General features: G+C 35.3%; 1 protein-coding gene across 1 annotated transcript in view; it reads left to right on the plus strand.

The window, feature by feature from the left end:
• LOC137402252 (NFX1-type zinc finger-containing protein 1-like) overlaps positions 1-20,446 on the plus strand; it is a 74,987-nt gene that overhangs the window by 31,831 nt on the left and 22,710 nt on the right. The window contains exons 7-15 of the mRNA XM_068088748.1: positions 3,928-4,017; positions 4,431-4,484; positions 5,138-5,271; positions 6,402-6,582; positions 8,570-8,644; positions 8,744-8,830; positions 12,713-12,887; positions 15,176-15,286; positions 16,234-16,424. Coding sequence (XP_067944849.1) covers positions 3,928-4,017; positions 4,431-4,484; positions 5,138-5,271; positions 6,402-6,582; positions 8,570-8,644; positions 8,744-8,830; positions 12,713-12,887; positions 15,176-15,286; positions 16,234-16,424 — 1,098 coding nt within the window. The remainder of the gene's footprint in view (positions 1-3,927; positions 4,018-4,430; positions 4,485-5,137; positions 5,272-6,401; positions 6,583-8,569; positions 8,645-8,743; positions 8,831-12,712; positions 12,888-15,175; positions 15,287-16,233; positions 16,425-20,446) is intronic.

Consider the following 20,446-nt stretch of genomic DNA (forward strand, 5'->3'; position numbering starts at 1 on the left):
AACTAATCTAACATTACGCTAGCAAAAATGAGTAAAAGCCCAAACTTTGAGAAAATAATACAAACAACAAATCAAAGAGGAAAGACACTTTATATTTTGATATGAGTTTACAAAACCTTTTTTATTGCTACTTTTTATTAATACGAAACAATGCCGAACGGCACTGTTTCGTATTATCCGGCGCTTTTTACCCTAGTGCCTAACGGAACAGTACCGTTAGGCATTGTTTCTGCTAGAGGCGCACTAACCGAAGATTCTGGTTAATGTGCCCTAGCGGTGAAAAAAAAGCCACAGAATAGCCGCACCCTTATATAAGCCGCATGGCTCAAATCATCAGAAAAAAGTAGCGGCTAATAGTCCGAAAAGTACGGTATTCAGTTTGAAGGGTTGTCCACTCATGGTGATAAAAGGGTGGTATATAACTACTTTCAGGGCCACCTGGTACAGGAAAGACTCACGTTGGACTCAGGATAATAAAGACTCTTCTGGATAACTTGTACAGGAATAAAGGTTCATCACTAGACAACCGTATGTATCAAGTCTTAGCCTCTGGTTCTTAAATGTATGTTTGCAGTGCATAAAGATTTAATGGCAGCAGTTATTTCATAATCCGTTTCAGGTCTAATAATTGTCTATTAGGCTAAAATTTTAATGCTGCTATATAATTATAATCATAGCATTAATAATGGCAAAATTTAGCATGTAATGCTATAAATAGAACCTGTTATGATCAATCCAGTTATACAAATTCAGAGTTGTCCCCTATTTTGTAAAGGAAGGTTAATTCTTGGCTGGCTATGTAAAGCCAGAGTTAGTTTTTTAGTAAATTTTATCTACTCCAGCATGAGTGAGAATTTGAATTTTTTTCAGTTATCTTGCAATTAAATACTTAAACTATTTAAATTTTTTATTGCAATAAATATATTCAACCTTATAATAAACTAACTGATAAACATTTACAATTAGAATATTATACATCGTTGATAGTTTGGCTAAAAACTTGACACTGTTGCAATTTTAATTACACTAAATAATATCTATGTCACAAACTAGCAGGGATGCAAATGGCTTGCTTCACTATAATTAATTGAATTATATTTCGGTCTGTGTACATTTTCTAAATCTGTTTTGATGTTTCCAGCTGTCATTAGATTTTCAGCTTGTTAACATAATTTTTATAAAATAAATGCAAATATTATTTTTGAATCTTAAACACATTTTGAGATTACATTAAATGGCAAGATATACTACATTTATAATACCATACCTCGACCATAGATCTATTAACTATACAGTTAATAATAAATATATGTATAGTTAATAGGTCTATGACTTCGACATATGAGTTTAATTTATTTCATTGCCGATCTCGCATGTCAATTCTCTCATATCTCAAGTCAATTGGATTCTATAAAATACCGTACAGGATGAATTTATTCGCGGAGTTATATTTCGCGAAAATTGTCTTTTCATACAAATTCGCGGATGAATTTATTCGCGGCTGTAAACTGCCACTTTCTAGGAAAAGTTAACTCTATTACACCTAACAATAGAGTTAACCTTACGCATGCGCGACTACGCGCATTGCGCGTTTTGTTTTCTATTTAGCTTACAACTACGGGGGGATCGTGCTAAGCTATAAATTCTTTGCTGCGTTCAGAGGTTTTCACGAATATTCATAGATTTGGAGGCCTTTGATGAACCAACAATTTGTGGTAAGTAATGAGTTTTTCACATTTACTAAATTAGTTGAATTTTACTTTGGTTCTTCGGTAAAACGCAATATTTATTTTTCCATCCCTACCGCTTTATTATTTGTTTTAGTGTGAGAGAGAAATTTTTCATCATACACGGAAGAACAATGATTGCAAGGGTGGTAGATGTCATTCTTAGAAGATCACCAATCATTCAGGGAGGTCTTGAAATTGAAGTAGAAGTGGCCGCAGCTGCTAACGAAGAGAATATATCTGTTTTAAAAAAAGAACAAAAACGCCTTTACGAGCACAAATCTTTGGCCAACCGGCAGAACTTTACAGTAGTAAGCCACGAGGAGAGTTCTGATGAAAATTCCTTACCAGTCATGTAGTAGCGAGAGAATCGCCTTTAACATCTACCCAAGACAGTGACAGAGCTGCTATTACCAAAATAGCTAGTCAGAGAGCACCATTACACGCTAGTATTCACATATCAAGAGTATCAGTTTAATTTTATTGCTCTAGACAACCGCAATATAGACTAAACTGTTTATATTTACTCCATTCATTGTTTGTAAAATTTTATTTGTACACTCAAGTTTGTAATAAATTATAATATATCTATACATGAAATAAAATATACAATTTAATCATGTTTGCTGCAGCGATATCAATGAGTTGTTGATGAAGGGGTCTAAGTTGACTGGTTGCTTCGCTGCCAATATTCCTGCCTTGATGAATATTACTACTTGTCTCTAGTTTTCGTACTCAGAGTAGGTTGTTTCATTCTCAATCTGCAGTAAACGCAAAAAAGAAAAAAAAATTAACAAGTGTCAAGTAAGTACAAAAACAATAGCTGAAGTATTTAATGAAAGCAATCAGTTTTTAAACAAAATAATGAACTAATGCAGTTAATTATAGAACAACCTATCTGCACTGCAAATCATTAATTACATACCATAATGTCCAGATCAGAATCATGATCATCCTCAACTTCGGTATTAGAGATTGATGGAGTTGATTTCAATGTAAAAAGACTAGGAACGATTTTTTGCGACGTTGAAGCCATGCCGAATAACTTGTGAAAACCTTGAATAATTTTGTAAAGTTTGATGCAACGGCAATAAAACTCGAAGCCCGGCGATGATTTTAAAGAAGTTTTGGAACTCGGCTACGTTTAGTACTTCTGCCTAGTGGCTATTTTTGCGATGACGCCATTCTGCATATCTTGTGACAACCTTGAATAATTTTGTAAAGAAATGTGATGCATTGGCAATGGTGTTAGCTCAAAGCCCAGGCAATGATTTTAAAAATGTTTTGAAACTCAACTACGTTTAGTATTTATATTAAAAACTAGCCTAGCGGCTAGTTTTTTATTTGTTGCAGTAGTTATTCTCCCTTGTGATTAAAAATATAACTAATTATTCACGGAATTTTATAATTTGCGGAGTTGTCTGTTCGCAAAACCGCGAATTTTTATAACCAATGAATATTTTTATCCTGTACGGTAACCAAACACAAATTCATCCGTTCCACTCGGTAGTAAAATCATCTAAAAACAGGATATTCGGATGGAAAAAGGTGTTTTTAATTGTTCTAATTTACTATCTATGCTCGCAAAGTAACAACTACCTATTTAGTGGTTATGATTTACAATAAAATGTAACATCATGTACAGTATTATAAGAAGTTGTCCTCACCTTTATGACAGATGGTAGCTGTTACCAGCGGTGTGAGAGACAAGTTTGATCTGCTACACTTTGGCTACTTAACATCACATCAACTTTACATTTAACGTAAATAAGTTTAGCTTACTAAGTACACACTTGAAAATTAGTTTAATCTTACAGTAAACTTAATCCTAATTTTGCATTTGTTAAGCGACTTCTCGCATACTCAGTCACTTAGTGTCCTCATCGAGAGCCGTCTTGTATGTTTGTATCTCAAATTTTTCTCAAGGCATAAATTTTCCTGGAATGTTCTTTGTATTTTTCTCTCTAAACTTTAAATTTTTTGCATGTCAAAGTATGACTGAAACTTGAAAATCCTGGAGTTTTATAGCAGCATGTACCTTAGTAATGATTGACGACTTGCAACTATGTAACAACACACCTACCTGCGATGTCTATCTGCTGTCGTGTAAACTGTCTGGTATACAACTAGTCTTCATTACTCCATTCCATGTTTCATAGCTGCCTTTTAACCTTTCAAACTGTACCGTTGCTTTCTACAGCTGAGCGTGAGCCAATCCTAGTCATTTGTTATACTAACCACGCTCTGGACCAGTTTCTTGAAGGAATCCTCAAGCTTTATGAGAGACCTGGTATGTTTTAGTGCTTTTATATTACATGGTGTGTACATACAACAGGTTCCTATGATAAACAGGTTTATAAGACAAGGCAAATTCTATAAGTTTCCAGAAAGTGGTTTGCAATGAAATGGCAGCAGTCCATGTGTCATAGGTGGTCAATATGTCCTAGGTCTGTAGGTCATTATGTCAAGATGCTGCTAACTTATTGAAGGCTTTTTCCATTTGTCAAACCATCATGATGATGTACTGTTGACAGGATGTGTTTCATAAACTACCAACCAACAAACTACAGTAGTAAATGTATTGTTGCTATTGACTCTAATGATTTTCATAAATCTTTTAATAAATTTGGAAAATGAAATGCAAAAAACAGCTGTATTTAAAAAAACAGCTGTATATTAAATTTTTGTATTTCCCTATTTTAGATTCTGAGGACTATGATTCTGATGACTCGGACTGCGACGACTCATTCAAGTCAGGTGTGACACATATGATTGTAGATAGATAAGTATGCTGTGAGATGGCTGACTAATCCTAGCGCTATATTACAGCTCTATACAATTACAATACTTGCAGCCGCGCATCACTTTTTCCGTTTCATTAAAATTAAACATTATTTGAATTTACAATGGTGTCAGCAGTCAATTGCGCATCGTTTCAATTTTTAATTTAATTTTAGAGCTGACAGCTGAGCTGAATTTTATTAATAATTTGAGTTTGTGTAAACAATCTTTAACTAGAGTGTGATTCTGGTACTTTGAGAAATGATATCAAAGCATTATTAAAATCATGTTTAATTTTCACTACCCGGTTTTAATAGTTTGGTGTTTGGAATCGGATTTTAATTCAGCAAAACCACTTTAAATTAATTTAATACAGCGTAAGGTAAATGAAGTAAATTTTATTATTGGTATAATGTTTAAAAAATGGAAACTTGATTTTTAATTACGTTTTAATTTTAACCAGAACTGTTTTTCCTTTTTGTAAATTTATGAATTAGCAAATGAAAGTCGGGAGATATTGGTAGAGTAGTGGCTTAGTTCGGCAGCATACTAATTTTGGCAGCATACTAATTTCGGCAGCATACCAATTCGGCAGCATACTAATGTAAACTGTGAATGTTGTTACGCAGCTGTACTGAGGATAGGGGGTGGCAGCAAAAGTGAGAAATTGAAAAGATGCACAATGAAATGCCACAAAGACAAGGCATCGAGAAGCCTGAACAAAAAATTTGGCCAACTAATGACTGAGAAAGAGAACATTGAGGTAAGTTACTGTAAATGGTCCAAGTATAAAATAGCTGACATCTGATAATCTGTTCATAAAGTGTATAATTCAGAATTTTATATAAAGCTTTTTAAAGCCATAATGTAGATATCAACATTTTTACTAAAACGCGAGAAAACATTTCTGAAACATGCTGCACAAAGTCAAACGTTTAAGAAGGTCTCCGATTAGTTGTTCAAGTAATCAACCACGATAGAATATTTTTCTTGATTTTCATGCAGTTATTGGTCTAAGTTTTATTTTAAGATTTAAGTTTAAGTTTTTATTGTCATAAAAATCTTGTCAATTGACGCCGGTTTGAACCCAAAGCAAAATATTAGCCTATCAAAGCGTTATTGGAGTTGTCACATCTTTATAACTCGAGAAAGGAAATTGTGTTACGTAACTACATCTTTCACATAATTGTTACTAAACAATGTCAACCTGATTGTACAGGTTTATACCAAACTGTAAAACTTTATTAAGCATTAGAGTGAGAAAGAGAGACAGGTGCAACTAGAGTTAGCTGTTTATTTATTATCAATTCAAAAACACCATGAAATCTGTGGCTATGTAAACTGGCTAATCAGTTGACAATCAATTTGGTAATTCACAAATATCCAATAAAGTGAATATACCAATTAATGTAATTGCATAATTCAAAAATATGACAAAATGTTAAGGAAAATAACATACTGACAGTTGCTTTTACTTAATTCACCTGATACTCTGTTATAACAGTTTTGTATACTAAATCTTATCAGATTAACGTTGTGTCATGAAGCTTTCAAATTAAGAGCCAAGCGTCGTGTCAGTAATTTCCTGATAAGTAGGACTATGCTAGAGTTCCACAAGCATTTGATGAGATAAACAGCAACAAAGCTTAGCGCAATTTTGAAATGGATACAAATATAGTCAGATTAATCAGGTCAGAATTGTTTTTGTCAAATTGCAATTCAGCGAATTTACCGATTTTGTGAATGCATTTAGTGTTGCTCCTCAGGATGAAACCAGGAGTATGTCATGTCGTATGAGACTTGGCAGTAGAGATGTAGAGATATCATCATTATTATTCATTTGATCGTCATATTTTTAAAGAACATGTCAAATTGTGCGCTGTCTATATGTAGTCGACCTCAAAAGAAGCTGTGCTGACTCTGAGAGTTTCCAAGACTGGACTGCTGCGGCACAGCACAAAAGGTTTTATCACCGAGCCTGCAATCAAAGCACAGTTTGATTCGTGGCATCAAAAGGAAAACCCTCCAAGATCTGAATGTATAGTAGATGTGATGTCTCTATGGTTAGGCTGTGGTGAGTGAAGATTGATAAACCTATTAATATACATCTACTGTAAAACCTCTATTTGAGCGCCATGGCACTGTATTTACCAACTCTTCTCTTATAGTTATGTTCTATTAGAGGGGATGTTCAAATAAAGGTTTAACGGTATGTTCAGCTGGAACTCCAATTAAAACTTTAGTAGATTTTATCAGAAAGTATCAGTATATTTCTATCATTTGAGATCGTTTGTGATGGTTGAGGTGATCTGACTGTCAGAGTGTTTCAAGATTAAAATAAAAAAAACTGCATCGCAGAGAAAACGCTTAGAAAAAAATGTACCAGAAGAACGTCACTAGTTGCCCAGCTGCTTGTCTCTCTCGCTGTTGAAGATTGTAAATAGTTTTATTTCACACTCATTTAAAGAAGTGTTGTTTTAAAGGTAAATGAAGGAACATGACGGTTGCAGTAAGCCGAGTCTGATAGAGTGGGTATATTTATTATGAACAAAAAACAAATATTTTTAGTGTAAATCTCTTGTTTTTGAGAAGAAACTTTCTAGCTTTGTCTGTTTTTGGTCTTCATTGCCAAGAATGTCAGTCATTAGAAACTATAGTTGTGGTCGCAGCCATTTTTCATTTCTCGTCGATTAGATGTGCTCTTGGTATTTCGAGAATACCTGAAGAAGTAAATGTCCGTTCAACATGAGACTGGAATTACCATACTTTTCGGACTATAAACCGCACCCCTATATAAGCCGCATCTGCTTTATTTTCCAAAAAAACGATATTAAAACAATATATAGGCCGCACCTTTGTATAGGCCGCAAAACTCAGAACGGCGCTTTTTAACGTGGCAGCAACTTTGCTGTTTAAAACGGAACAGTGCCTGACGGCACTGTTTCGTATTAACCGATGCTTTTTAACCTAGTGTCTAACGGAACAGTACCGTTAGGCATTGTTTCATATTTTCTTTCACCGCTAGATGCGCACTAACCGGAGATTCTGGTTAATGCGCCCTAGTGATGAAAGAAAAAGCCACAGAGTAGCCGCACCCTTATATAAGCTGCATGGCTCAAATCTTCAGAAAAAAGTAGCGGCTAATAGTCCGAAAAGTACGGTATACTAGAAACGTAGACCGCAAAAACTGACCATAATTTTACAATCCTACGTAAACCAGAAGTACAGAATGAACCAACGTTCTATCAACAGCCATTTTTCGTCTCTCGTTCAGTTCGAACCATTAATATTTTGGCGATATCCTAAAACGAATAGACTAATCGTTATAAATTTGGTATCAAATTTATTAAAAATTGACTAAGCATAAACATTACTAAAAGTTTCATATTACTCAAAAGGTGGGTAACACTCATCAGATAAAATGCTTAGTGAGGACTATACATGAAATTCTGCACTAGCTGGTAAACTGACATAGAAGCTCGGGTATTAAAAGCTAGATGGATGGGGTCTATTAATGTATGTAACGCTATTTCGTAAAAGATGTTTCTTAGAATGTCTACAGGTAGATATTAATTTGCAAATAAATTGCAAATTATGTACTCAGGAAAAATATTTCATCGTTTACAGACGCGAGAAGGCAATTATAAACAAAAAACTGATTTTTTGTATTATTGCACATAACTACAGTGATGGCCTTATTAAACATTTCTATACTATTGTAATTGTCAACGGTGAAAGCCTTCTTGAACATTTCCATATCATTGTCCATTTCTACAGTGAAGGCCTTTTTTATTCACTGCTATAGTATTGGAAATGCATATAGAGAAAGCCATTTATACACTTTCATATCATCAGTAGATCTACTGAGTAGGCCTTTTAAAGGCACTTCATCATTGTTTACAGTGAAGTCCTTTAGACAATATCTTTATTGTGGAAAATGTTCACAGCGTTTCCTGTACATGCTTACAGTAGAGACCTTTATAAACCGTCCTACAATTGCCTGCAATCAGACACACCTTGTTACTTACCACTACACCTTAGAAATGATTATATATTTGTAGATCCATTGACCTTCAGTGCTCGACACCCAGATGATGGCCCTGGAAGTATGGCAGCACAAGAAGCTGAGACAATAGGTTAGATGGTTTCATGACTACATACGTTTGCTATCAATAAATTAGGTATTTATTTATGCCTTGTTTATTACTATTTATTTCCTGTTGTTTATATCATAGACATGAAGACTGTGGCTGATATTGAAAGAGAGAAACGATACATCGATGATGGAGGACTCGAAGCGCGAGGAGCATCTTCAAAACAAGGTGAGGGCTTTGAATTATTGTTGAGAATCGATGAAACAAAATCCTTGTTTTCATTGGGTCTTATACAATCTTCATGAAGTGCCAAAATTTCTTTGTAACCTAAAGTTCAGCATCAAACAGTTTCGATTTCTATTTCAAAGAATTTGAATTCAGTTAAAAGCAAGTTTTCCTCTAACCTGAAAGCATTGCTTCAAACAGATGGGCAGACAAACAGACAGATGGATGGACACGACTTGAAAGAGTGAAATAATTTACTATAAAGTACGAACTATGTTTAGAGTAAACATCTGCCTTTAAATAACCCCTGAATAGCTTTGCCTACTTACATATACAGTATATATGTGCTGCAACACCTCAGCTATCGTTCAAAAGTAGCTCAGCACAATGGAAGACAACTCCACACAGCAGAATTACAAAAAAGCAAAGAATTCTAATTCAGATAGATAAATACACACACCTATGTTACTAAGTCCCATTTAGCAGGCTCCTCCACAGCTGGGACGGAGAGGTGTTGCCCCCGCCTTTATTTGCTTGCTCATCAACAATAGCTAACCCTTTGACGACTGAGTGCAGCTGTGGGGAGTCTTTGTCACGCAAGAACTTGTTAACGTCACGGCACATGGCTCACTAAATACTATATTCATATAATCATGTAGGTAGGTAGATATGTAGGTAGGTAGATTGGTGCCAACTAGTCACTTTTGTCTGTTGTAAAAGCGTTGAAGTTCTCTTTACATTTCAGATACTCTACCTTACCCATTGTAGGTTTCCGTTATTCAGTAAAGTGAATAATGCTTGCATTAGCTAGAGTCTGCATAAAGTAGGTGGGGTGGTGAGTTCCGTGTCCCAAACATGGCATTTCTTGGTTATATAGTAGGATCTTTTATGGATAACATAAGCATAAAAATATACTGTAACTGGAGAGAAACGACTCCCAAAGAAATCCTCAAAGATGGAGTATGATGTCTGCATAGTTCACTGCAATCAGAGGCTGTGTCGGTTTTTAAGAGCATTATTACACAAACAATGGCTCTGTGATCTTAATAAACGGCTCGGTGATCTTAATGAACGGCTCTGTGATCTTAATGAACGGCTCTGTGATCTTAATAAACGGCTCTGTGATCTTAATGAACGGCTCTGTGATCTTAATGAACGGCTCTGTGATCTTAATGAACGGCTCTGTGATCTTAATGAACGGCTCTGTGATCTTAATGAACGGCTCTGTGATCTTAATAAACGGCTCTGTGATCTTAATGAACGGCTCTGTGATCTTATTAAACGGCTCTGTGATCTTAATGAACGGCTCTGTGATCTTAATAAACGGCTCTGTGATCTTAATGAACGGCTCTGATCTTAATGAACAGCTCTGTGATCTTAATAAACGGCTCTGTGAAAGTATGTGGAAAGGTGATTACAAGCTCTTAAAAGCTCAAAAACGAACAAAAAATCGCAGCCACACGAGACTGCCGTAGTTTGGATTATCTTTCCAAAACGACTCAAATGTGATGTAGTTGTGTGAGATGGTTTCTGTTTACACTTTCATGCAACCTTATTCGTCAAAATATTTTCACAAATATACTTCACGCATTCAATAAAACTATGTCAGTTGTTCTTACGCGTCTGTTTTATCGTCATCGTAATGCTGTCACTTTTAGCAGTGTGATATCTTATAACTTACCGAAAAAATTCGTTTAACTTTTTAGCCTTAGTTTGAAGGAGTACATATCATTGTCTGATAATCATGACGAGTCTGTTGGTCACTTGTGTTAATCGAAAAGTGCTGCAGAAATTATTTGCGAAGTATTGGGTCACATGATCAGATTACGACTTGCCGATTAGACCAAACCGAAACAAAACTGCAAAGTAGCGAGCATCTATATTCGATACGGGGTCTTCGGTAAAACCCGACGTGGTTGTCATAAACTAGTGCTACGATAAGTTTTATGTTGAGCTTTTTATTGGCCTTTCAATACACGTGAGAACATCACGTGACAAGACGATAACCAAACTGTAATGACTACGTCAGAGAAATAAACAGATTCCAATCTACGGCGGCTTTTCGTTTTTGAGCTTTTAAGAGCTTGTAATCACATTTCCACATATTTGGCACCTACAACACAACAGAGTAAGACATGGTAAATCTTTTGATACCAAATAACTGTAATATGAGTTTTCTTGCAAGTCAACCTTTAATGAACCTTCACCTTTAATGGTTAGGCATCATTGACAACTGGAGACATATCCAGTTGTAGAGAGCCACTTAAGGTTGAATGTTATTCCTGTCACCACCAGTGACCTCTTTAAGAATTGAAAATCAACTTATTGTTTGCTGACTAGGCATTCTAGACCGCTAGTCTAATGATCTTTCTCTCGCTGCTCGTAGAAAGATGAAATACCCTAGGACACTTATGTATTCGCCTCATCTAACTTTCGCGTTTTCGTGGAGTCATCCTCTCGCGAAAATTTCATGAGCGAAACTAAACTATCATAATGAACAAGCAAAAACGCGAAATTAAATAGCTTTGTTCATTGATAGTCCAAAAAACAAATGGCAGCAAGCGATCAAATTGCATCATCGATATGGCCCACACAATTCTACCTGCGGTTCACAATTACAAACTAGTCCCATATTGAAAAATCTTCCTTACCAATGAACTGGACCCGAGGAGTCTAATTATGTTTGTTCCACTGCATTTATTTCCACATCACTATATTTTCGCACTCATCAGAGCTGCGAAATTAAGTTGCAGTGAAATTTTACTCTGTATGCTACTCGTGAAACTAAATACTAGCGAGATTAAGTGTCCTAGGGTACACAAATAACCAAAACTACCGTATATCCCAACTTATAACCCTATCTCGCATATATGCCAATCCTAGAAAATCATCCCTGAAAGCAAATCATTTATAAAAGCTCGCAGATAAGCCAACCCTATTAATACTAAAATATATATCAGAGCAAAAGGTTATAGAAATAGAGCAACCTTTGCAAGCTTAGTACAAAACGTTTCCGATCAGTGAGAAGTTGTATAACTAGCCTATCGTGTCTCCACTAAATCAGAAGGTAACAATCATCTGTTTGCATTGAATCAATGGAAAACATGTTTGCATCTCGCGTTGACCTTCGGTTGCCTGAAAAGCTATAAAAATGTGCTTTTCAAAAGCACATTTTTATAGCTACGTATTTGTTCTTCGTCACGATCTGAACCATTACAGCTACGCAGGTTTTACAAATTGTAAATGAATGAACTTTCGATGATTGTTTATTGGGCAATAGTAGTGACAGTCAGTATTTATTTTTAATAATAACCCGTGAGCTATAGCAATAGTGGTAACTCATCTGACTCGTAACATGGGCAATTTGTGAACCACGGTAGTATGAAGAGGACAAAAAGGTGTCTGCACTGTTTCTGCAACACATTTGTGTTCTTTTTATGGCATCAAATGATGTACAATTTTATGCGAAATAATTTGGTCAAATGTTATGACAACTTATATGCGTCAATGTCAAATATTTGGTTTTACTGAATATTTGTGTCCATAGAAATTTATTTGGTAGCGAACGAGTTGTGGCAACCATTACTGTTGTTTTACTTTTATTAATAAAGTTGAGTTATAAAGGTTTGAGTTGTAGTTGTTAAAATATAGTTACCATAATGTCAGAGTGATTTGCGTATAAGCGGGACCCCAAGGTTTGTAAAAAAAATTGCATTCTAGATACGGTTTATATGCGAGGATATACGGTAGTTAAACCTCATCCTTTCCATGACTATGAGGTTTTATATACGGAACATTTTCATCTGTGACTTACGTATGATTTGAACATCAGCGCTATGGTGGTTGATCTTATGGTCAACATCTAGAAACTGTTACTGCTTCCAGGTGATGAAGAGGAAGAGGATAAGTTTGAAATTAAGCTGACGGGGAAGCAGAAAAGACAACTGCGACAGCATATCATGTCTAATCTGGCCAGTACTTCTAGAGCCTCAGCCATTGCTGTTCAGCAGCTGGCAGCTAGGAGATCGATTGACATCCATTCATTATCACTCGAACAAAGGTGAGACCAACTCTTCATGTGTAAGTGCCCTCTGACCATCGGCTTATTCTTTGAAAGAAGAGAGGCTACCTCGAGTATATTCCAATTTTGTACAGTTGGTAGAGAGAGAGACTGATGAGAGAGAAAACACAAGTGACCTTTAAAAATGGTTACATAAATGATAAGTACAGTAGACGCTACTATAATTTGAACCTCTTTTACATTCCAGATAACGTAAAGAATTTACGTAGAGTCTTTGCATCGTATTATGTAAGAAAAGTATAATGCAAAGAGTCATGTCAGTGGTAGTTGTCCAATTGTATTCATTCGTCTGAGTAAACGATACGAGTTTCCATAGTTTTGCCCGATTTTGTCCAAACCCCACACATATGCTCCTTACTTTTGGCCAGTTTCTTAAAAAACATTTTCGAAGGCTATAAAATCTGAATAAATATTTAAAACAGTCGAACATGGATAACTCGAACTTCACGGGACTGAGCGAAAGTGTTCGAATTATTAGAGCGTTCAAGTTATCAGAGCACTGTCACAAGTCCATATATTTACTTATTTATTAGTAGATACATGTACATATACAAACTATAATATAAATCTAAAGCACAAATGGCTTGTTTCAAATTAAATGCTTCTAATGTAAAGTTTAAAACATTTTTTATCAAAAAGTATAGAGATTTTTCTATCACTTGAGATTGGTTTGTTGTTTGAGGTGATGTTATTGCCAGGACGTTTTTTAGATTGACATTGTCAAAACTTGATCATTGTTGAAATGCTCAAAAGAAAAGACATCTTTTTCTTTTGAGCGTTTTACCCACGATCAATTTTGCCGATTTTTCTTGAAGTTTTTGCAAAGATTACCTCACTTTACCTTGCTTCCGAAGGGCGATCGCTAAGCGAATGTTTGGTATAAATCAAATTTCACCAAACCTTTAGAAAAGTCGTTGACGAATATTTTGCTGTTGGTGGTAATAACGACGCTTATGAATTACGAAAAGTTGAGGTTTACCTCTATGGCTTGGAATAAAGTGATTTTCTAAAGCGATAACAACCGTTTCGGTAGCCGTTGGGCAAAAAACAGTTCAAGTTAACAGTGTTGAGTTCGAGTTATCTATAGCAATTTATCATTACGTGGGAACGGACCAAAGAAACCATTCGAGTTAACCATGTGTTCGAGCTATCCGTGGGCAAGTTATCCATGTTTGACTATGTATATTTTGTGTAGCACAAATGAGTTGTAAAAGAGCACAACTCTAAATTGATGTCACAAAGTCGGAAAGTGATGAGCGTTTTAATACTTTTACCCATGACCGTGGTTTACAGTAATTCATTTGTTCTTAACGATGTCAATCGCTATTATTCCGTTGTATAGCGATGTGGTCGTTTGATGTAGTGGTTAGCTTGCCTTTGTGCAAAACCAATGGTTCTGTTTCAGAGATCCAATCAAAAATTATTATATTTTACATTTCTGTAAAAATATAATAATTCCAATTCAGTTTTTAGTCACGGTTTACTGTAACCAAAAATGGTAGTAATAAAAATAGTCAGAAATTATAACAGAGTTTTAGTTGCATAGCTAATCTGTTTACTACAAATTTTGGACCAGTTCCTGTAGCGTTTAGCGCTTTAACATAACTCTAATTGGAGTAAAGTATCTTTTGTTCATAATTACTTTCAGTTACGCGATTATTGCCAATAAAAATTGCCAGGATGTAAACAGCTGTTTGTGTTTATGGAGATGTAATCAACTTTGTGGCACTTTGAAAACATACTTTTTATGAATGTACTTTAAAGTGAAACCAATAGTTCTTGGTAAAAGTGAAACCACACTTGTTGAGTGTTGAAGTCTTTCCTGATTGGTTATCGTACAGGATAATTGTGAGAAATTTGAACACGAACAAAATAATTTGCAACCAATTATTAAGCAAATTTCTGATTGGTCAATAGTTGTTTAAGTATTGACCAATGAGACCAGTCAATTGGTTGGCTGTTCTAGGCATTACTTGATCCAGTTTTGTAGTTTTACACATGCTAGGTGTTTTAGCACCACCAGTCATATTTTATGGTCACTTTGTGTTTAGCTCTAGAGATAGTAGAGTACATCATGCTTAATCTCTTGCTGTGATCAAGGGTGCTTTACTGGACACTGTGAGTCTTGACTTGGTGTTCCATCATAGAAATATAGTTGAACATACATGTACATGTAGTTGCTAGCCATAATTCATTGCGTTCAAGGAAAAGCTTTGCATTGTTCATTTTCTCCATCCTCCTAACTGGCTATTTATAAAAACTCACAGGTGGACGATCTATCGATACTGGGTTACGCAGTATCAAACCAGAACGAACCAGGAGATATGGCGTGTTGGAGAACGGCTGAAGGGTGTTGTTGAACAAATACAAGCTCTCAGGTATGCTTGCATTTTAATTGTTTAAGTTATCTGCACCTACCATTCTGTCATCATTAGGTTTCCCTGCTGACCTTATGGGATGGCTACAAAGTTTAATGTGTCCACAACAATGTGGGCATTAGAGCCCTCATTGTTGTAGACACATTAACTTGGTGTGGACACATTGGTCCCTGAATTGGGACCAGATTCAATCTTCAGATGTTTGTAAAAATTTCTTGTTTTTTCAGCTATTTGTATAAGACAGCCATTGTCGAATTGACAAAGAGGAAGGGAGAGATGGAGGGAGGGGAAGGGAAGGAGATGGAGGGAGGGATAGAGAGAGACAGTAAAAGATATTCATGCTATTGCAAGTTATTAAATAAAAGATAAAAAGAATTTATTCTGTATTAAACAACTGATTTTATTAGTCTATATATAACCATTAGCAGAAATGGTGAAAACTGCTTGTTGAGCCTTCGTATGCTTCGGTCAAACAGAGTTGAAATACAACTTATAAAAGTTCATATTTATCAGTATCACTGACTTTGAGGTTGCTGTTAGCAGAGGTACATAATCTAGATTTGCATTCTCTCTTTCTTGTAATCCTTTAAATCTTTCTTTAATTCATTTAATCTTCTCCCTTTCTCTTCTGCAGATAATCTCCATTTCCCTTTTAATTTGGTAATAATATGTAAATTGCATTTTCAATTCAAAAAATAACTTGAAACAATATTTTCAGAATATAACAATGCTGAAAAAATATTAGCCAACGCCAAAATACATGTGGCTGTTATTTACTGAAATTTTGCTGTCAAAGGTGAGATAACTCCAATAAGGTGTTTTCAAAATAATTTCTGGCTATGCGAATAGATTCAATAAAAATCATGTCAGTCTCAGGTATATCATAAGTTCCTTCGCGTACTCAAGGTGAGCAAGACATGATATTATGAGTCATGTGTGTGTTACAGGGTACAAATGACCGCCAACATTATGAATCAGTGTAAGGTCATCGGGATGACAACTACCGGTGCTGCCAAGTACCAGGAGGCTATGAAGCTTGTTGGACCAAAGATAGTGATTGTTGAGGAGGCAGCGGAAGTCCTGGAGGCTCACATAACGACAGCGCTGACTCGTCAATGTCAGCAGTTGATTCTCATTGGTGAGTTGTTACAGTAACTCGGGGTGTACCTAGAGGTGCTTAGACTGTCAACTCTAAATGGATCTACATGTAATTTCTTGACAGTTTTGGATAACTGATTAAAAAACCTTTGCTCAGTTTTTATAAACTCTCATTTTATTTTTAAGGACATGATTACTTTCATTTTTCACCACTCACATTCGCTCTATTGGTTTCATGGTTCTAAGGCTAAAAAGGGATGAGGCTCTGTTTAACATAATTTGAATCAAATTATGTGAATTAGAACTCTAGTTGTATTGATTTATGAACCTTCCAGTTTTCAAAAAATGTTAGACTGTCCTATATTGGAAATTACCTTTTAACTTGAGGCAAACATTCGCTAAAATTTTAGGTCATTTGTTGAAATATCTGTATGTTGATATGGTTGTAAGTGTATGTAGGTTAGACTGTGTATGTTGATATGGTTGTAAGTGTATGTAGGTTAGACTGTGTATGTTGATATGGTTGTAAGTGTATGTAGGTTAGACTGTGTATGTTGATATGGTTGTAAGTGTATGCTGGTTAGACTGTGTGTTGATATGGTTGTAAGTGTATGTAGGTTATACTGTGTATGTTGATATGGTTGTAAGTGTATGTAGGTTAGACTGTGTATGTTGATATGGTTGTAAGTGTATGTAGGTTAGACTGTGTATGTTGATATGGTTGTAAGTGTATGTAGGTTAGACTGTGTATGTTGATATGGTTGTAAGTGTATGTAGGTTAGACTGTGTATGTTGATATGGTTGTAAGTGTATGTAGGTTAGACTGTGTGTTGATATGGTTGTAAGTGTATGTAGGTTAGACTGTGTATGTTGATATGGTTGTAAGTGTATGTAGGTTAGACTGTATGTTGATATGGTTGTAAGTGTATATAGGTTAGACTGCGTATGTTGATATGGTTGTAAGTGTATGTAGGTTAGACTGTATGCTGATATGGTTGTAAGTATATGTAGGTTAGACTGTGTATGTCGATATGGTTGTAAGTGTATGTAGGTTAAACTGTATGCTGATATGGTTGTAAGTGTATGTAGGTTAGACTGTGTATGTTGATATGGTTGTAAGTGTATGTAGGTTAGACTGTGTATGTTGATATGGTTGTAAGTGTATGTAGGTTAGACTGTGTGTTGATATGGTTGTAAGTGTATGTAGGTTAGACTGTGTATGTTGATATGGTTGTAAGTGTATGTAGGTTAGACTGTATGTTGATATGGTTGTAAGTGTATATAGGTTAGACTGCGTATGTTGATATGGTTGTAAGTGTATGTAGGTTAGACTGTGTATGTTGATATGGTTGTAAGTGTATGTAGGTTAGACTGTGTATGTTGATATGGTCGTAAGTGTATGTAGGTTAGACTATGTATGTTGATCTGGTTGTAAGTGTATGTAGGTTAGACTGTGTATGTTGATATGGTTGTAAGTGTATGTAGGTTAGACTGTGTATGTCGATATGGTTGTAAGTGTATGCTGGTTAGACTGTGTGTTGATATGGTTGTAAGTGTATGTAGGTTAGACTGTGTATGTTGATATGGTTGTAAGTGTATGCTGGTTAGACTGTGCTAGAAACCTGCTTTAAAGTGTACTGGACAGCTTTAAAGGAATTACTAGCTGCATTACCCGCCTACAGGAACAGATTCACGTGCAGCATAAGGTTTATTGAGAGTTGTCTTTCATACTGTAAAACAACTCCAAATATGCAGTCTACTGAAATTGTTGTCCTGATCAGAGTATGCATCCACATATACATGTCAATGTTGGGGAGAACAATGGAAATCTGCAATTTGTTTTACAGCTAGATGCGTGTAAAATCTAGTAAATATTCTAGATTCATGTCTAGATTCATGCATCCGTTTATACCCATCTATATTTGCAGTTGACGATCGCGCACTTCTGCCGCTGAGCCCCCGCCTCGGCTGACCAGTCTTTACCCGCCGAGCAGTTGACAATCGCGCTCTTGCACTCGCCTCGAAATCAATCGCTTCGCACTCGCAATCAATCGCCTTGCAATCAATCGCCTCGAACTCAATCGCCTCGAACTCAATCGCCTCGCAATCAATCGCCTCGCAATCAATCGCCTCACACTCGCCTTGCAATCAATCACCTCGCACTCGCAACCAATCGCCTCGCAATCAATCGCCTCACAATCAATCGCCTAGCACTCAATCGCCTAGCACTCAATCGGCTCGCACTCGCCAACTCATTCATCCGGAAAGCTGCGCCTGGAGACTCTCGCTGTACTCGGAGCGAAAAGGTCTCCTGCGCATCCCCGAGGGACGCCACAGCCCCAAGCCTAGCTGTGCTACCCGGCGTTGCCCGAGTAGTAAAAAGTCTTTGCACAGAAAATTGATTTGTGTTTAACATATAACAACATTTGCCATTCTAACTTTCAAACTACATATCATGAAAGAAGTGTTTTGTGTAGTTGAAATAAGTTAAGAGAGAAAATAAAACAACTGTAAAGGTTTTCAAACTTTTTCAAACAACTACAACTTTCAAACTTTATATCAGGAGGAAAAGGTTTTGTGCAGGACAACTGATTTAAAAATAAATAAAACAACTGTAAAGGTTTTCAAACCAATGTAAATTTAAAATTCATAACTTTCAGCGACCTATATATTTTGATAACGTATAGTGGAACCTCAGTTCTCGAACATAATCAGTTCCAGAAGGTAGTTCGAAAACCGAGTCGTTCGAGATCCGAAACAATTTTTTCCATTAAAATAAATTAATATAAATTTTAATTTGCTCCAAGGCAAGAAAACAACTTCGGTAAAGTATTTTTTCAACATTTTACACCATGAGCTGTACTTGTACCCGGGTAATAGAAACGTCTTTGCACAGAAAATCTATTTGTATTTAACATATATAACAACATTTGCCATTCTAGCATTCAAACTACATAGGTAACATGAGAAAACATGATAGGTAACCTATCATGAGAAAAGTGTTTTGTGTAGTTTAAATAATTTCAGAGAAAAAAAAAACAACTGCAAAGTTTTTCAAACTTTGTCAAACAACTTTAACTTTCAAACTTCATATCATGAGGAAAAGGTTTTCTGCCAGTCTAATAAATTTAAAAAAATAAATCAATTGTAAAAGGGATTAGATGCAAATTTCAAATAATTAGCAGGTAATAGCTAAATTAAGTCGGTTTTGCAACAATTACAATAAAAGATGATACGGTAATGATACAATTAATACAAACTGAGAAAACAAAATAAAATTCATGAATATGTTGAATTAATAGTAGCAATTCTTGCATAAAAGTGTGTGGGTATAAAAAGGTTACTGTCCCACCAGAAACTATTCATTAATTCTTTGAATACGAGGATACTAAAAAACATGACAGAATATCATAGTATTTTGTAGTTTAAATTTTATTAGAACAATGTCTGCCAAAAATGGTTAAATAAAAGAATAATATTAATTATAAAGATTGAAAACTAATCAAGTAATCATAACAGTGATAGGAAAATGAATAATGTTTTAACTTCAAACGCGATACTCAATTTATGTTTAAAAGAATGCAAGTTGAAATAAAAACAATGATGAAACAACCTTTAAAAAACTTATATTATAAACTTCAAAAGTCATAAGAAGTTTATAAATGTAATAAGATAATTTAAATTTATATATCTGTATATGTATTTTTCAAAGTATGTAAATATAAGAGAGTGGAGAATAACTGATACTTGCAATCTTACACGATAAATCTTACAGTAATCTTACAAATGTTTGTTGTAAAATGTGAAATTAATTACGAAAAACTAATTGGTTAGGTTTATCAGGAAAGATGTGTAAGCTAATACATCTAGTTGTACAACCCAACGTTGCCCGGGTAATAAAAAAACTGAACAGAAAATTGATTTGTATTTAACATATAACAACATTTGCCATTTTACCTAAAACAACTGTAAAGGTTTTCAAACTTACTTTGTCAAACAACTTTTAAACTTCATATGAGAAAAATGTTTCGTGTACGTCAAATAAATTTTAAAAATAAAACA

This window comes from Watersipora subatra, chromosome 8 (assembly GCF_963576615.1).
Source record: "Watersipora subatra chromosome 8, tzWatSuba1.1, whole genome shotgun sequence".
Classification (NCBI taxonomy): Eukaryota; Metazoa; Bryozoa; class Gymnolaemata; order Cheilostomatida; family Watersiporidae; genus Watersipora; species Watersipora subatra.